Genomic DNA, 17,500 nt, shown 5'->3' with positions numbered 1-17,500 from the left:
TCAGGTTTAGGAGAGGAGAAGAGAGAAGCAGGGTTAGGAGAGGAGAAGAGAGAAGAGAAGCAGGGTTAGGAGAGGAGGGAGAGAAGAGAAACAGGGTTAGGAGAGGAGAAGAGAGAAGCAGGGTTAGGAGAGGAGAAGAGAGAAGCAGGGTTAGGAGAGAAGAAGAGAGGATCAGGTTTAGGAGAGGAGAAGAGAGAATCAGGTTTAGGAGAGGAGAAGAGAGAAGCAGGGTTAGGAGAGGAGAAGAGAGAAGCAGGGTTAGGAGAGGAGAAGAGAGGATCAGGTTTAGGAGAGGAGAAGAGAGAAGCAGGGTTAGGAGAGGAGAAGAGAGAAGCAGGGTTAGGAGAGGAGAAGAGAGAAGCAGGGTTACGAGAGAAGAAGAGAGAAGCAGGGTTAGGAGAGAAGAAGAGAGGATCAGGTTTAGGAGAGGAGAAGAGAAGCAGGGTTAGGAGAGGAGAAGAGAGAAGCAGGGTTAGGAGAGAAGAAGAGAGGATCAGGTTTAGGAGAGGAGAAGAGAAGCAGGGTTAGGAGAGGAGAAGAGAGAAGCAGGGTTAGGAGAGGAGAAGAGAGAAGCAGGGTTAGGAGAGGAGAAGAGAGAAGCAGGGTTAGGAGAGAAGAAGAGAGGATCAGGTTTAGGAGAGGAGAAGAGAAGCAGGGTTAGGAGAGGAGAAGAGAGAATCAGGGTTAGGAGAGGAGAGAACCACGGTTAGGGGAGGAGAAGAGAGGAAGTTATGAGCATATTGAGCGCTATGGCTAGAGAAGAAAGGATTATACTGGTAGGGTTAGGTTTCGGTTCAGGGATAGGGGATGGCTAGCCTGTGTGACAGTTTGTTCCAGCCTGTGACAAGACACCAGAAACAACATCTGCCACTCAGATTAGCCAATGGCAGGGTCAGGTTTAGGATTAGGGGAGGTAAGGTTATCCATAAAGTTTAGGGGTTTGGCTCTGGGTTAAAGAAGGAAGGGATACCTACAGTACAGTAAGGGATAAAACAGAAGTACACTTAAAGAGGCAGGGCTTACTGGGATTGGGGGTGGGGTTTCCCAAGAAACCAGGAAGTAAAGGAAGAGGAAGGGCAGGGAGAGGGATTTGGGTTATCAGCAGGAAGAAAGCAGTTGATTGGAGGACAGGGTTGTCAATCAGACTGGACATCACAGGAGAACCCACCCACTCTTAGTTAACTGTCTCTGTGGGAAAGATCTGTTCCGGTGTACCGCCTATTCCCTGAGTTGTAAGTAGGGAAAACACTGGCAAGTGTATGAAAAGTAGTGCACTATTAAGGGAATAGGCTGCCATTTGGCACATCCTCTAAATATTTTATTGCTCAGCAGTCACTGTAATGCCAATTTTAAATTCAGATTTCTGTAGGGAGCAAAGCTGTTAGAAGGCAGCAGAACAATATAACCTCCATAAATTCTGTATCTGCCTTTTAATACCGTATGAGGTTGATGGGGGCATGTTTATTAATGCCCAGTATACTGATTTGTGGGTGCAATGTGCATATGAAACCAGACCATATGTGTATATTTGGCTCTGGCTAAATATCTAGTATTCAGAAGCTGTTGTTACATTTCTCTGAGAATCTTTGAGCTGTTTTTGTAGAAACTACTACTGTAAATGTTTTGTTCCCAGCCCATAGGGATGTCGTTGTTTTGGGAGGTAGGAAAGGGAAAGGTGGATACCTAGTCAGTTGTACAACTGAATACCTTCAACTGAAATGTTTCTTCCGCATTTAACCCAACCCCTCTGAATCAGGGGGCTGCCATAATCGACGTCCATGTCTTCGGCGCCCGGGGAACAGTGGGTTACCTGCCTTGCTCAGGGGCAGAACGACAGATTTTTACCTTGTCAGCTCGGGGAGGACAGGAGTGTATGATTGAGGTGAGAGGACAGGAGTATATGATTGAGGTGGGAGGACAGGAGTGTATGATTGAGGTGAGAGGACAGGAGTGTATGATTGAGGTGAGAGGACAGGAGTGTATGATTGAGGTGAGAGGACAGGAGTGTATGATTGAGGTGAGAGGACAGGAGTGTATGATTGAGGTGAGAGGACAGGCGTGTATGATTGAGGTGAGAGGACAGGAGTGTATGATTGAGGTGAGAGGACAGGAGTGTATGATTGAGGTGAGAGGACAGGAGTGTATGATTGAGGTGAGAGGACAGGAGTGTATGATTGAGGTGAGAGGACAGGAGTGTATGATTGAGGTGAGAGGACAGGAGTGTATGATTGAGGTGAGAGGACAGGAGTGTATGATTGAGGTGAGAGGACAGGAGTGTATGATTGAGGTGAGAGGACAGGAGTGTATGATTGAGGTGAGAGGACAGGAGTGTATGATTGCACAGAGCAGCGGTCTGAGTTTTCTTTTCAGTGTCAGTTCTCAAAACTGAAAAAGTCCCAGAAAACATTTTCTTTCCAGTTTGTTCCAGATAGACAGTTTGAAGACAAAGAAATATGAAACGTGTAAAACACTTTGAAAAAATGTATTCTTATGATGAAGGCTAGAGGCCAAGAATTTGAACTGAAAATGCACCAAAGCAAAGTGAACACACACACACACAGTGCGTAGAGAAACAATAACTTGGATTGATTGAAAGCATACTCACAGATAGATGTAAAAGTGTTGCAAAAACAATGTTGATGTGAAAATCATGTAAAACGACATAACGCATAAAAAAAGACCTGTCACTAAACCTCATAAGATAAACGCATCTAACAATTACCATGTAATGAAACACATTTCTGAAATACCCCCCAAACTATCTATTCCAATAACCCAGCCACCATCCTCAACTCAATGGCTACCAATGACACCATCCCCAAAGAGGAAGCCAGTTCCTCAGAGCTCAATTACCTAGTCCTGGTTTACATAATGACAATCCAGAGGCAACCTCAGGCAGCCCTAGCCCACCCTAGTACACACAGTCACACACACACACACACACTTACTAACCACCACTTCCTACACCAATCAGAGGGTCAAAAAAAGGCCACAACCTATCAGGATTAATAAAGATTAGAAACTACACAAACAATTTAGAGAGGCTGTCAATTAACTGCTGCCATTTCCAGAGCTGAGAACTAGAATCGTTTAAGAAGAGGAATGAACACAAGAGGACACTGGGATTTCCTGTTCTGAGTGTTTAAGAAGAGGAATGAACACAAGAGGACACTGGGATTTCCTGTTCTGAGTGTTTAAGAAGAGGAATGAACACAAGAGGACACTGGGATTTCCTGTTCTGAGTGTTTAAGAAGAGGAATGAACACAAGAGGACACTGGGATTTCCTGTTCTGAGTGTTTAAGAAGAGGAATGAACACAAGAGGACACTGGGATTTCCTGTTCTGAGTGTTTAAGAAGAGGAATGAACACAAGAGGACACTGGGATTTCCTGTTCTGAGTGTTTAAGAAGAGGAATGAACACAAGAGGACACTGGGATTTCCTGTTATGAGGGCTTCTTTGCAACAGCCGTCTCAAGAATGTTTTTCCGGACTCCAACCCTTCATCAGCTGAACTGTTTTTAAAATATATTCTGTTAGCGAGCGCTGAAAGTATATTTTCCATTGTTAATATGTTCCATTAAGAGCAGAGCCAGATTGTTGACGTGTATCTGTCTGGCAGCAGGACCTCTATTAGAGAATATCACCTAGAAGCCTGCAGCTGGACTGTCCATCCTAGGATGAAGGTGAATGGCTATCAATGCCAGGTAAATGAGACCCTGATCTCAATCTCAATCCATAGAACCATAGAACAACTCAGGAGGAGAACAATGAAAGAACCATAGAACAACTCAGGAGGACAACAATGAAAGAACCATAGAACAACAATGAAAGAACCATAGAACAACTCAAGAGGAGAACAATGAAAGAACCATAGAACAACTCAGGAGGAGAACAATGAAAGAACCATAGAACAACTCAGCAGGAGAACAATGAAAGAACCATAGAACAACTCTGCAGGAGAACAATGAAAGAACCATAGAACAACTCTGCAGGAGAACAATGAAAGAACCATAGAACAACTCAGCAGGAGAACAATGAAAGAACCATAGAACAACTCTGCAGGAGAACAATGAAAGAACCATAGAACAACTCTGGAGGAGAACAATGAAAGAAAGGAAAGGACAGACAGGAAGTAAAGATCAGATTGATCAGATGAGGAAGATGATTGGCTGAGAAAACAAATAGCTTTGGAGGTTTTTCAAGGTTACAGTATGTGAGTGTGTGTGTGTGTGTGTGTGTGTGTGTGTCTGTGTCTGTGTCTGTGTGTGTGTGTGTGTGTGTGTGTGTGTGTGTCTGTGTGTGTGTGTGTGTGTGTGTGTGTATGTGTGTGTGTGTGTGTGCGTGAGTGTCTGTGTGTGCGTGTGAGTGTGTAGTGTCTGTGTGAGTGTGTGTGTGTGTGTGTGTGTGTGTGTGTGTGTGTGTGTGTGTGTGTGTGTGTGTGTGTGTGTGTGTTTACTTACTTGTCCAGTGCAGAGCTCTGACTCTGGTTGCTGGTGAGCCTTGAGAAGACATTGCGGCCATTACGGGTTCTAAGAGGGGGGAGGAGGGGGGAGTGAATCCATCAGCATTTCTGAGAGAGAGTGATAGGGGAGAGGTGGAGGGGGGGTGGTGTGGAGAGATGCGGGATATTATGAGAACAGCTGACTTTTCGGGAGTTAAGTTTGTGTCTCATATTGAATGATTGATTGGTTGATTAATGGATTGATTGAAGTCAAGTCAGATTTATTTGAAGTACATTTCACATAGATCATTAAACAGGAATAACACAAAGCAGGAAGACAGGGTAAAGGGAATGTGGAGATTCAACAAAACAACGCATTAGTGATTAGTGGGAAGACAGTTAGCTACCTGGAAGACTGGCCTCGGTCATAAGACTTCCTCCTTGTTAGAGGGGAGGTGTCACCACCGCGAGACTGTCTGGGACTGAGAGAGAGTTTATTACTGTTGTTTATTATCTACTTCACTTGCTTTGGCAATGGTAACATATATTTCCCATGTCGATAATGCCCCTGAAATTGAAATTAAACTGAATTGAGAGTGAGTGAGTGAGTGAGTGAGTGAGTGAGTGAGTGAGTGAGTGAGTGAGTGAGTGAGTGAGTGAGTGAGTGAGTGAGTGAGTGAGTGAGTGAGTGAGTGAGTGAGTGAGAGAGTAAGAGAGAGAGAGCGAGAGAGAGTGAGAGAGAGAGAGAAAAAGACAGAGAGAGAGAGAGATAATATGAGATAATACACATAATATGACATTTGTAATGTCTTTATTCCGTTGGAACTTCTGTGAGTATAATGTTTACTGTTCATTTTATTGTTTGTTTCACTTTTGTATATTATCTACCTCACTTGCTTCGGCAATGTTAACATATTTTTTTTTTACATTTTTGTTCACCTTTATTTAACCAGGTAGGCTAGTTGAGAACAAGTGCTCATTTACAACTGCGACCTGGCCAAGATAAAGCAAAGCTGTGCGACACAAACAACAACACAGAGTTACACATGGAATAAACAAACATTCAGTCAATAACACAATAGAAAAAAATCTATATACAGTGTGTGCAAATGAGCTAAGATTAGGGAGGTAAGACAATAAATAGGCCGTAGTGGCGAAGTAATTACAATTTAGCAATTAAACACTGGAGTGATAGATGTGCAAGTAGAGATACTGGGGTGCAAAGGAGCAAAACAAAAAATAACAATATGGGGATGAGGTAGTTGGATGGGCTATTTACAGATGGGCTATGTACAGGTGCAGTGATCTGTGAGCTGCTCTGACAGCTGGTGCTTAAAGTTTGTGAGGGAGATATGAGTCTGCAGCTTCAGTGATTTTTGCAATTAGTTCCAGTCAATGGCAGCAGTGAACTGGAAGGAAAGGCGGCCAAAGGAGGAATAGGCTTTTGGGGGTGACCAGTGAAATATACCTGCTGGAGCGCGTGCTACAGGTGGGTGCTGCTATAGTGACCAGTGAGCTGAGATAAGGCGGGGCTTTACCTAGCAAAGACTTATAGATGACCTGGAGCCAGTGGGTTTGGTGACGAATATGAAACGAGGGCCAGCCGACGAGAGCATACAGGTCGCAGTGGTGGGTAGTATACGGGGCTTTGGTGACAAAACGGATGGCACTGTGATAGACTACATCAAATTTGCTGAGTAGAGTGTTGGACGCTATTTTATAAATGACATCGCCGAAGTCAAGGATCGTGAAACATATGTTTCCCATGCCAATAAAGCCCCTTGAATTGAATTCAAAGAGCGAGAGAGAATAAGCATTAGCATACAGTAGCAGATCGTTAGAATTAGCATGTAACACTGCCATGTAGTATGTAGTACAGACATACATGTTCCCTAGATGGCTGACAGCAGGCGTTGTTCTGAAGCCACCGTCCCCCATATTGGTACTCCCCAGAAGTTACAGTGCGCCATAGCCTACAACTCACAAGGTGTGCCCCCTGACGGGCAGGTTGATGGTCCTGGACATCCGGTCTCTGAAGATAGGGAGGGTGAAGCTCAGGCCGCTCATACTGGTCCCGTTCTCCTGGATGTCTGTCAGGGAGGCCAGGGACTTAGTAATGTTCTTAGTAGAGGCGTCTAACACGGGACACAGGTACTCTGCTGACACCGCCTTCATCTGGGCTGACAGACGAGGCTCCGTCTGGGGGGAGGAGGGAGAATAATCAAGAAAAAGTCACAAGGTGTCTTTAATAAACTATACCTTGGGAGATTGTGGTATAATGATGTTGGAGTTCTGTCAAGGCAACTGTCACACAATTCCTCATGTGTACAAGACGCACCACCCACAACCGCAAGGCTCTCCAGAGGGGGGGTGCGGTCTGCACAACGCATCACCGGGGGGAAAACTACCTGCCCTCCAGGACACCTACACCACCCGATGTCACAGGAAGGCAAAAAAGATCATCAAGGACAGCAACCATCCCAGTCACTGCCTGGTCACCCCGCTATCATCCAGAAGGCGAGGTCAGTACAGGTGCATCAAAGCTGGGACCGAGAGACTGAAAAACAGCTTCTATCTCATGGCCATCAGACTGTTAAACAGCCATCACTAACACAGAGAGGCTGCTGTCTACATACAGACTTGAAATCATTGGCCACTTTAATAAATGGATCACTAGTCACTTTAAATAATGCCCCTTTAATAATGTTTACATATCCTACATTACTCATCTCATATGTATATACTGTATTTTATACCATCTATTGAATCTTGCCTATGCCGCTCGGCCATCGCTCATCCATATATTTATATGTACATATTCTTATTCCATCCCTTTAGATCTGTGTGTATTAGGTAGTTGTTGTGGAATTGTTAGATTACTTGTTATATATTGCTGCACTGTCGGAACTAGAAGCACAAGCATTTTTCTACACTCGCATTAACATCTGCTAACCATGTGTATGTGACCAATAACATTTGATTTGATTTGTGTAGAGGCTGCCATCTACAGGTATCTGATGGAACTATGACTCATGTGTAGAGGCTGCCATCTACAGGTATCTGATGAAACTATGACTCATGTGTAGAGGCTGCCATCTACAGGTATCTGATGGAACTATGACTCATGTGTAGAGGCTGCCATCTACAGGTATCTGATGGAACTACCACCCTATGACTCATGTGTAGAGGCTGCCATCTACAGGTATCTGATGGAACTATGACTCATGTGTAGAGGCTGCCATCTACAGGTATCTGATGTAACTATGACTCATGTGTAGAGGCTGCCATCTACAGGTATCTGATGGAACTATGACTCATGTGTAGAGGCTGCCATCTACAGGTATCTGATGGAACTATGACTCATGTGTAGAGGCTGCCATCTACAGGTATCTGATGGATCTACCACCCTATGACTCATGTGTAGAGGCTGCCATCTACAGGTATCTGATGGAACTATGACTCATGTGTAGAGGCTGCCATCTACAGGTATCTGATGGAACTATGACTCATGTGTAGAGGCTGCCATCTACAGGTATCTGATGAACCTACCACCCTATGACTCATGTGTAGAGGCTGCCATCTACAGGTATCTGATGGAACTATGACTCATGTGTAGAGGCTGCCATCTACAGGTATCTGATGGAACTATGACTCATGTGTAGAGGCTGCCATCTACAGGTATCTGATGGATCTACCACCCTATGACTCATGTGTAGAGGCTGCCATCTACAGGTATCTGATGAAACTATGACTCATGTGTAGAGGCTGCCATCTACAGGTATCTGATGGATCTACCACCCTATGACTCATGTGTAGAGGATGCCATCTACAGGTATCTGATGGAACTATGACTCATGTGTAGAGGCTGCCATCTACAGGTATCTGATGGAACTACCACCCTATGACTCATGTGTAGAGGCTGCCATCTACAGGTATCTGATGGAACTATGACTCATGTGTAGAGGCTGCCATCTACAGGTATCTGATGGACCTACCACCCTATGACTCATGTGTAGAGGCTGCCATCTACAGGTATCTGATGGATCTACCACCCTATGACTCATGTGTAGAGGCTGCCATCTACAGGTATCTGATGGATCTACCACCCTATGACTCATGTGTAGAGGCTGCCATCTACAGGTATCTGATGGAACTATGACTCATGTGTAGAGGCTGCCATCTACAGGTATCTGATGGAACTATGACTCTTGTGTAGAGGCTGCCATCTACAGGTATCTGATGGAACTATGACTCTTGTGTAGAGGCTGCCATCTACAGGTATCTGATGAACCTACCACCCTATGACTCATGTGTAGAGGCTGCCATCTACAGGTATCTGATGAAACTATGACTCATGTGTAGAGGCTGCCATCTACAGGTATCTGATGAAACTATGACTCATGTGTAGAGGCTGCCATCTACAGGTATCTGATGGAACTACCACCCTATGACTCATGTGTAGAGGCTGCCATCTACAGGTATCTGATGGATCTACCACCCTATGACTCATGTGTAGAGGCTGCCATCTACAGGTATCTGATGAACCTACCACCCTATGACTCATGTGTAGAGGCTGCCATCTACAGGTATCTGATGGAACTATGACTCATGTGTAGAGGCTGCCATCTACAGGTATCTGATGAACCTACCACCCTATGACTCATGTGTAGAGGCTGCCATCTACAGGTATCTGATGGACACTATGACTCATGTGTAGAGGCTGCCATCTACAGGTATCTGATGGAACTATGACTCATGTGTAGAGGCTGCCATCTACAGGTATCTGATGGAACTATGACTCATGTGTAGAGGCTGCCATCTACAGGTATCTGATGGTACTATGACTCATGTGTAGAGGCTGCCATCTACAGGTATCTGATGGAACTATGACTCATGTGTAGAGGCTGCCATCTACAGGTATCTGATGAACCTACCACCCTATGACTCATGTGTAGAGGCTGCCATCTACAGGTATCTGATGGAACTATGACTCATGTGTAGAGGCTGCCATCTACAGGTATCTGATGGAACTATGACTCATGTGTAGAGGCTGCCATCTACAGGTATCTGATGGATCTACCACCCTATGACTCATGTGTAGAGGCTGCCATCTACAGGTATCTGATGGAACTATGACTCATGTGTAGAGGCTGCCATCTACAGGTATCTGATGGAACTATGACTCATGTGTAGAGGCTGCCATCTACAGGTATCTGATGGTACTATGACTCATGTGTAGAGGCTGCCATCTACAGGTATCTGATGGAACTATGACTCATGTGTAGAGGCTGCCATCTACAGGTATCTGATGAACCTACCACCCTATGACTCATGTGTAGAGGCTGCCATCTACAGGTATCTGATGGAACTATGACTCATGTGTAGAGGCTGCCATCTACAGGTATCTGATGAACCTACCACCCTATGACTCATGTGTAGAGGCTGCCATCTACAGGTATCTGATGGAACTATGACTCATGTGTAGAGGCTGCCATCTACAGGTATCTGATGGAACTATGACTCTTGTGTAGAGGCTGCCATCTACAGGTATCTGATGGAACTATGACTCTTGTGTAGAGGCTGCCATCTACAGGTATCTGATGAACCTACCACCCTATGACTCATGTGTAGAGGCTGCCATCTACAGGTATCTGATGGATCTACCACCCTATGACTCATGTGTAGAGGCTGCCATCTACAGGTATCTGATGAACCTACCACCCTATGACTCATGTGTAGAGGCTGCCATCTACAGGTATCTGATGAAACTATGACTCATGTGTAGAGGCTGCCATCTACAGGTATCTGATGGAACTACCACCCTATGACTCATGTGTAGAGGCTGCCATCTACAGGTATCTGATGGAACTACCACCCTATGACTCATGTGTAGAGGCTGCCATCTACAGGTATCTGATGAACCTACCACCCTATGACTCATGTGTAGAGGCTGCCATCTACAGGTATCTGATGAAACTATGACTCATGTGTAGAGGCTGCCATCTACAGGTATCTGATGGAACCCTATGACTCATCTGTAGAGGCTGCCATCTACAGGTATCTGATGGAACACCCCCTATGACTCATGTGTAGAGGCTGCCATCTACAGGTATCTGATGGAACTATGACTCATGTGTAGAGGCTGCCATCTACAGGTATCTGATTAACCTACCACCCTATGACTCATATGTAGAGGCTGCCATCTACAGGTATCTGATGGAACTATGACTCATGTGTAGAGGCTTCCATCTACAGGTATCTGATGAAACTATGACTCATGTGTAGAGGCTGCCATCTACAGGTATCTGATGGAACTATGACTCATGTGTAGAGGCTGCCATCTACAGGTATCTGATGGACACCTATGACTCATGTGTAGAGGCTACCATCTACAGGTATCTGATGGAACTACCCCTATGACTCATGTGTAGAGGCTGCCATCTACAGGTATCTGATGGAACTATGACTCATGTGTAGAGGCTGCCATCTACAGGTATCTGATGGACCTACCACCCTATGACTCATGTGTAGAGGCTGCCATCTACAGGTATCTGATGGAACTATGACTCATGTGTAGAGGCTGCCATCTACAGGTATCTGATGGAACTATGACTCATGTGTAGAGGCTGCCATCTACAGGTATCTGATGGAACTATGACTCATGTGTAGAGGCTGCCATCTACAGGTATCTGATGGACCACCCTATGACTCATGTGTAGAGGCTGCCATCTACAGGTATCTGATGGAACCTTATGACTCATGTGTAGAGGCTGCCATCTACAGGTATCTGATGGAACTATGACTCATGTGTAGAGGCTGCCATCTACAGGTATCTGATGAACTTGACTCTTAGAGGCTGCCATCTACAGGTATCTGATGAAACTACTGACTCATGTGTAGAGGCTGCCATCTACAGGTATCTGATGGAACTACACATATCGGCTTTCACTGACGGATTTCAACAACCTCTACTCTGTTTAGTCAACAGAAAGTACTCAGATGTTTCATCAACAGAAAGTACTCAGATGTTTAGTCAACAGAAAGTACCCAGATGTTTCATCAACAGAAAGTACTCAGATGTTTAGTCAACAGAAAGTACTCAGATGTTTAGTCAACAGAAAGTACTCAGATGTTTAGTCAACAGAAAGTACTCAGATGTTTAGTCAACAGAAAGTACTCAGATGTTTTAACTGTATCGAGTGAGGGTTCCTCATAACAAACATGTCATACGAGCCAGTAACTTCCTAAACCAGTGAAATAAACTGAAGAAGAAAAGCTGATTTAACCTACGCCTGAAATCCTGCTACCACATGTTGACATACCTGGACCTTCATCTTGAAGTCATCCTGACTGGCTGAAGACTTCATCTGACACACACTGCAGAGAGAGAAAACAAAGAGACATAAACACACACTGCAGAGGGTCAGTGTGATGATGAGTGTGTGTCGTCACTGTGTGAAGGTCAGTGTGATGAGTGTTGTCACTGTGTGAAGGTCAGTGTGATGATGAGTGTGTGTTGTCACTGTGTGAAGGTCAGTGTGATGATGAGTGTGTGTTGTCACTGTGTGAAGGTCAGTGTGATGATGAGTGTGTGTTGTCCCTGTGTGAAGGTCAGTGTGATGAGTGTGTGCTGTCACTGTGTGAAGGTCAGTGTGATGATGAGTGTGTGCTGTCACTGTGTGAAGGTCAGTGTGATGATGAGTGTGTGTTGTCACTGTGTGAAGGTCAGTGTGATGATGAGTGTGTGGTGTCACTGTGTGAAGGTCAGTGTGATGTCACTGTGTGAAGGTCAGTGTGATGATGAGTGTGTGTTGTCACTGTGTGAAGGTCAGTGTGATGATGAGTGTGTGTTGTCACTGTGTGAAGGTCAGTGTGATGATGAGTGTGTGTTGTCACTGTGTGAAGGTCAGTGTGATGTCACTGTGTGAAGGTCAGTGTGATGATGAGTGTGTGTTGTCACTGTGTGAAGGTCAGTGTGATGATGAGTGTGTGTTGTCCCTGTGTGAAGGTCAGTGTGATGAGTGTTGTCACTGTGTGAAGGTCAGTGTGATGAGTGTTGTCACTGTGTGAAGGTCAGTGTGATGATGAGTGTGTGTTGTCACTGTGTGAAGGTCAGTGTGATGATGAGTGTGTGTTGTCACTGTGTGAAGGTCAGTGTGATGATGAGTGTTGTCACTGTGTGAAGGTCAGTGTGATGATGAGTGTGGGTTGTCACTGTGTGAAGGTCAGTGTGATGATGAGTGTGTGTTGTCACTGTGTGAAGGTCAGTGTGTGATAGTGTGTGTTGTCACTGTGTGAAGGTCAGTGTGATGATGAGTGTGTGTTGTCACTGTGTGAAGGTCAGTGTGATGAGGGTGTGTTGTCACTGTGTGAAGGTCAGTGTGATGATGAGTGTGTGTTGTCACTGTGTGAAGGTCAGTGTGATGAGTGTGTGTTGTCACTGTGTGAAGGTCAGTGTGATGAGTGTGTGTTGTCACTGTGTGAAGGTCAGTGTGATGATGAGTGTGTGTTGTCACTGTGTGAAGGTCAGTGTGATGATGAGTGTGTGTTGTCACTGTGTGAAGGTCAGTGTGATGATGAGTGTGTGTTGTCACTGTGTGAAGGTCAGTGTGATGAGTGTTTGTTGTCCCTGTGTGAAGGTCAGTGTGATGAGGGTGTGTCGTCACTGTGTGAAGGTCAGTGTGATGATGAGTGTGTGTTGTCACTGTGTGAAGGTCAGTGTGATGATGAGTGTGTGTTGTCCCTGTGTGCAGGTCAGTGTGATGAGTGTGTGTTGTCACTGTGTGAAGGTCAGTGTGATGAGTGTGTGTTGTCCCTGTGTGAAGGTCAGTGTGATGATGAGTGTGTGTTGTCACTGTGTGAAGGTCAGTGTGATGTCACTGTGTGAAGGTCAGTGTGATGATGAGTGTGTGTTGTCACTGTGTGAAGGTCAGTGTGATGAGTGTGTGTTGTCACTGTGTGAAGGTCAGTGTGATGATGAGTGTGTGTTGTCACTGTGTGAAGGTCAGTGTGATGATGAGTGTGTGTTGTCACTGTGTGAAGGTCAGTGTGATGAGTGTGTGTTGTCACTGTGTGAAGGTCAGTGTGATGATGAGTGTGTGTTGTCACTGTGTGAAGGTCAGTGTGATGTCACTGTGTGAAAGTCAGTGTGATGATGAGTGTGTGTCGTCACTGTGTGAAGGTCAGTGTGATGATGAGTGTGTGTTGTCACTGCGTGAAGGTCAGTGTGATGATGAGTGTGTGTTGTCACTGTGTGAAGGTCAGTGTGATGATGAGTGTGTGTTGTCACTGTGTGAAGGTCAGTGTGATGTCACTGTGTGAAGGTCAGTGTGATGATGAGTGTGTGTTGTCACTGTGTGAAGGTCAGTGTGATGATGAGTGTGTGTTGTCACTGTGTGAAGGTCAGTGTGATGTCACTGTGTGAAAGTCAGTGTGATGATGAGTGTGTGTCGTCACTGTGTGAGGGTCTGAAGGGGATCTTGTAGTCTCACCTCCCATCCGAGGCCTGGCTAAACTCTGACGGCTCATCATCAGTGCTGACATAACCATTCTCTGTGGACACACACATAGAAACACCAACAGTGAGTGAGTGTGTGAGTGTGTGTGTGGGTGTCCTCACCCTGCTGTACGTTGTGGATGAGTGTGTGTGTGGGTGTCCTCACCCTGCTGTACGTTGTGGATGAGTGTGTGTGTGGGTGTCCTCACCCTGCTGTACGTTGTGGATGAGTGTGTGTGTGGGTGTCCTCACCCTGCTGTACGTTGTGGATGAGTGTGTGTGTGGGTGTCCTCACCCTGCTGTACGTTGTGGATGAGTGTGTGTGGGGGGGTGTCCTCACCCTGCTGTACGTTGTGGATGAGTGTGTGTGTGTGGGTGTCCTCACCCTGCTGTACGTTGTGGATGAGTGTGTGTGGGTGTCCTCACCCTGCTGTACGTTGTGGATGAGTGTGTGTGTGTGTGGGTGTCCTCACCCTGCTGTACGTTGTGGATGAGTGTGTGTGTGGGTGTCCTCACCCTGCTGTACGTTGTGGATGAGTGTGTGTGGGGGTGTCCTCACCCTGCTGTACGTTGTGGATGAGTGTGTGTGTGGGTGTCCTCACCCTGCTGTACGTTGTGGATGAGTGTGTGTGTGGGTGTCCTCACCCTGCTGTACGTTGTGGATGAGTGTGTGTGTGTGGGTGTCCTCACCCTGCTGTACGTTGTGGATGAGTGTGTGTGGGTGTCCTCACCCTGCTGTACGTTGTGGATGAGTGTGTGGGTGTGGGTGTCCTCACCCTGCTGTACGTTGTGGATGAGTGTGGGTGTGTGTGGGTGTCCTCACCCTGCTGTACGTTGTGGATGAGTGTGTGTGTGTGTGGGTGTCCTCACCCTGCTGTACGTTGTGGATATGTGTGTGTGTGGGTGTCCTCACCCTGCTGTACGTTGTGGATGAGTGTGTGTGTGTGTGGGTGTCCTCACCCTGCTGTACGTTGTGGATGACTGTGTGTGGGTGTCCTCACCCTGCTGTACGTTGTGGATGAGTGTGTGTGGGTGTGGGTGTCCTCACCCTGCTGTACGTTGTGGATGAGTGTGTGTGGGTGTGGGTGTCCTCACCCTGCTGTACGTTGTGGATGAGTGTGTGTGGGTGTGGGTGTCCTCACCCTGCTGTACGTTGTGGATGATGTGTGTGTGTGTGGGTGTCCTCACCCTGCTGTACGTTGTGGATGAGTGCCTGCAGCTCTGGGATACACTCAGCCTTCTCTCTCAGCGCATCCAGGATGATGTGATTGTGGGCAGAGCCAATCACATCTGTCTGTCTCAGCTGACCCTCCAACAGACGGATCTGAGACTCCTTCTGAGCCACCTGTAACCCCTACACACACACACACACACACACACACACACACACACACACACACACACACACACACACACACACACACACACACACACACACACCTCTTATTCCAACTGTCCTGCAGTCCTGGGAAAGACCAGCAGAGGGAGATATACATCAAGTGAACAGACAGTAAACTATCAACTGCCCTGTGTTCATTACCTTGTCAATGGAGGCCTTGAGGAAGTGGTCCAGCAGGTGTCGGGCCTCGGCCAGAGAGCAGGAGCTGATGACCACTGAGGTGTCCACTGAGTCCAGCTCCTCCTGCAGGAAATATCCAGCACTAAGACATATACTACTACCAGAGGGCTGTGTGTGTGTGTGTGTGTGTGTGCTTGTGTGTGTGTGTGTGTGTGTGTGCTTGTGTGTGTGTGTGTGTGTGTGTGTGTGTGTGTGTGTGTGTGTGTGTGTGTGTGTGTGTGTGTGTGTGTGTGTGTGTGTGTGTGTGTGTGTGTGTGTGTGTGTGTGTGTGTGTGTGTGTGTGTGTGTGTGTGTGTGTGTGTGTGTGTGTGTTCTTACCTTGGTTTCCTCTATCTGTATGAAGGTAGCTTGGCAGTCTGATAGGCTGTCATTGATATAGTCAATGTTTGCGTTCAGAACCTCAATGTCCTCGTTCATTTCCTGGACAAGGCGGTCCTCTGTGTCAGGCCCCTCCTCTTCCGCCATTAGCACCGCCCTCTTACGCAACAGTGCCTCCTGCTGCAAGGACAGCTCCTCACGCTTCTGTCTCACACACACACACACACACACACACACACACACACACACACACACACACACACACACACACACACACACACACACACAAGGAGAGAGAAACCCCACGTTAGCTATATCAACATGGCGATTGATTCAAGGAAGGGTTGAAGAAGAATGCCTTTTTTGACTATTTTAACTCGTCACTATGACAACCACTACAGACAGCCAAAATGAAGTCTGTAACACTTTACTTATAAACTGCAGGGTGTAACTGCCTCACAGTGAATTAAAAGTAGTGTTATAAGGACGAGGAAGTGTCACTAGAGGACAGTACCTTGATGAGTCGGTCCATGTCGGCCTCTACGTTAGTGATGGTCATCCTCTGCATGACGATGTCCAGGATCCTCCTCTCCAGTGTTTGCCACTTCTGACGGGCTGCCTTGGTGAAACTACTACTACCTCTCAGAACCCCCTTACCCTGCTGGGCACGATTCCTACTCCTACACAGAGAGAAACAGGAAGGACAATACAGATTAACTGTTAGTCCTAGAACACCCTGCTGGACACGATTCCTACTCCTACACAGAGAGAAACAGGAAGGACAATACAGATTAACTGTTAGTCCTAGAACACCCTGCTGGACACGATTCCTACTCCTACACAGAGAGAAACAGGAAGGACAATACAGATTAACTGTTAGTCCTAGAACAGCCTGCTGGACACGATTCCTACTCCTACACAGAGAGAAACAGGAAGGACAATACAGATTAACTGTTAGTCCTAGAACACCCTGCTGGACACGATTCCTACTCCTACACAGAGAGAAACAGGAAGGACAATACAGATTAACTGTTAGTCCTAGAACACCCTGCTGGACACGATTCCTACTCCTACACAGAGAGAAACAGGAAGGACAATACAGATTAACTGTTAGTCCTAGAACACCCTGCTGGACACGATTCCTACTCCTACACAGAGAGAAACAGGAAGGACAATACAGATTAACTGTTAGTCCTAGAACACCCTGCTGGACACGATTCATACTCCTACACAGAGAGAAACAGGAAGGACAATACAGATTAACTGTTAGTCCTAGAACACCCTGCTGGACACGATTCCTACTCCTACACAGAGAGAAACAGGAAGGACAATACAGATTAACTGTTAGTCCTAGAACACCCTGCTGGACACGATTCCTACTCCTACACAGAGAGAAACAGGAAGGACAATACAGATTAACTGTTAATCCTAGAACACCCTGCTGGACACGATTCCTACTCCTACACAGAGAGAAACAGGAAGGACAATACAGATTAACTGTTAGTCCTAGAACACCCTGCTGGACACGATTCCTACTCCTACACAGAGAGAAACAGGAAGGACAATACAGATTAACTGTTAGTCCTAGAACAGCCTGCTGGACACGATTCCTACTCCTACACAGAGAGAAACAGGAAGGACAATACAGATTAACTGTTAATCCTA

The 17,500-nt window shown here is 46.3% G+C and overlaps 1 protein-coding gene across 1 annotated transcript in view; it reads right to left on the bottom strand.

Annotated features, from left to right (window-relative positions):
* Positions 1–17,500, bottom strand: part of LOC106566100 (kinesin-like protein KIF21B) — a 153,701-nt gene that overhangs the window by 38,855 nt on the left and 97,346 nt on the right. The window contains 10 exon segments of the mRNA XM_045691899.1: positions 4,462–4,543; positions 4,546–4,571; positions 4,850–4,924; positions 6,427–6,641; positions 11,765–11,819; positions 13,934–13,994; positions 15,127–15,292; positions 15,479–15,580; positions 15,836–16,039; positions 16,350–16,515. Of these exon segments, the coding sequence (XP_045547855.1) occupies positions 4,462–4,543; positions 4,546–4,571; positions 4,850–4,924; positions 6,427–6,641; positions 11,765–11,819; positions 13,934–13,994; positions 15,127–15,292; positions 15,479–15,580; positions 15,836–16,039; positions 16,350–16,515 (1,152 nt within the window).

Source organism: Salmo salar, chromosome ssa12 (genome assembly GCF_905237065.1).
Source record: "Salmo salar chromosome ssa12, Ssal_v3.1, whole genome shotgun sequence".
Lineage (NCBI taxonomy): Eukaryota > Metazoa > Chordata > Actinopteri > Salmoniformes > Salmonidae > Salmo > Salmo salar.
This window is presented reverse-complemented; position numbering and strand designations above follow the sequence as displayed.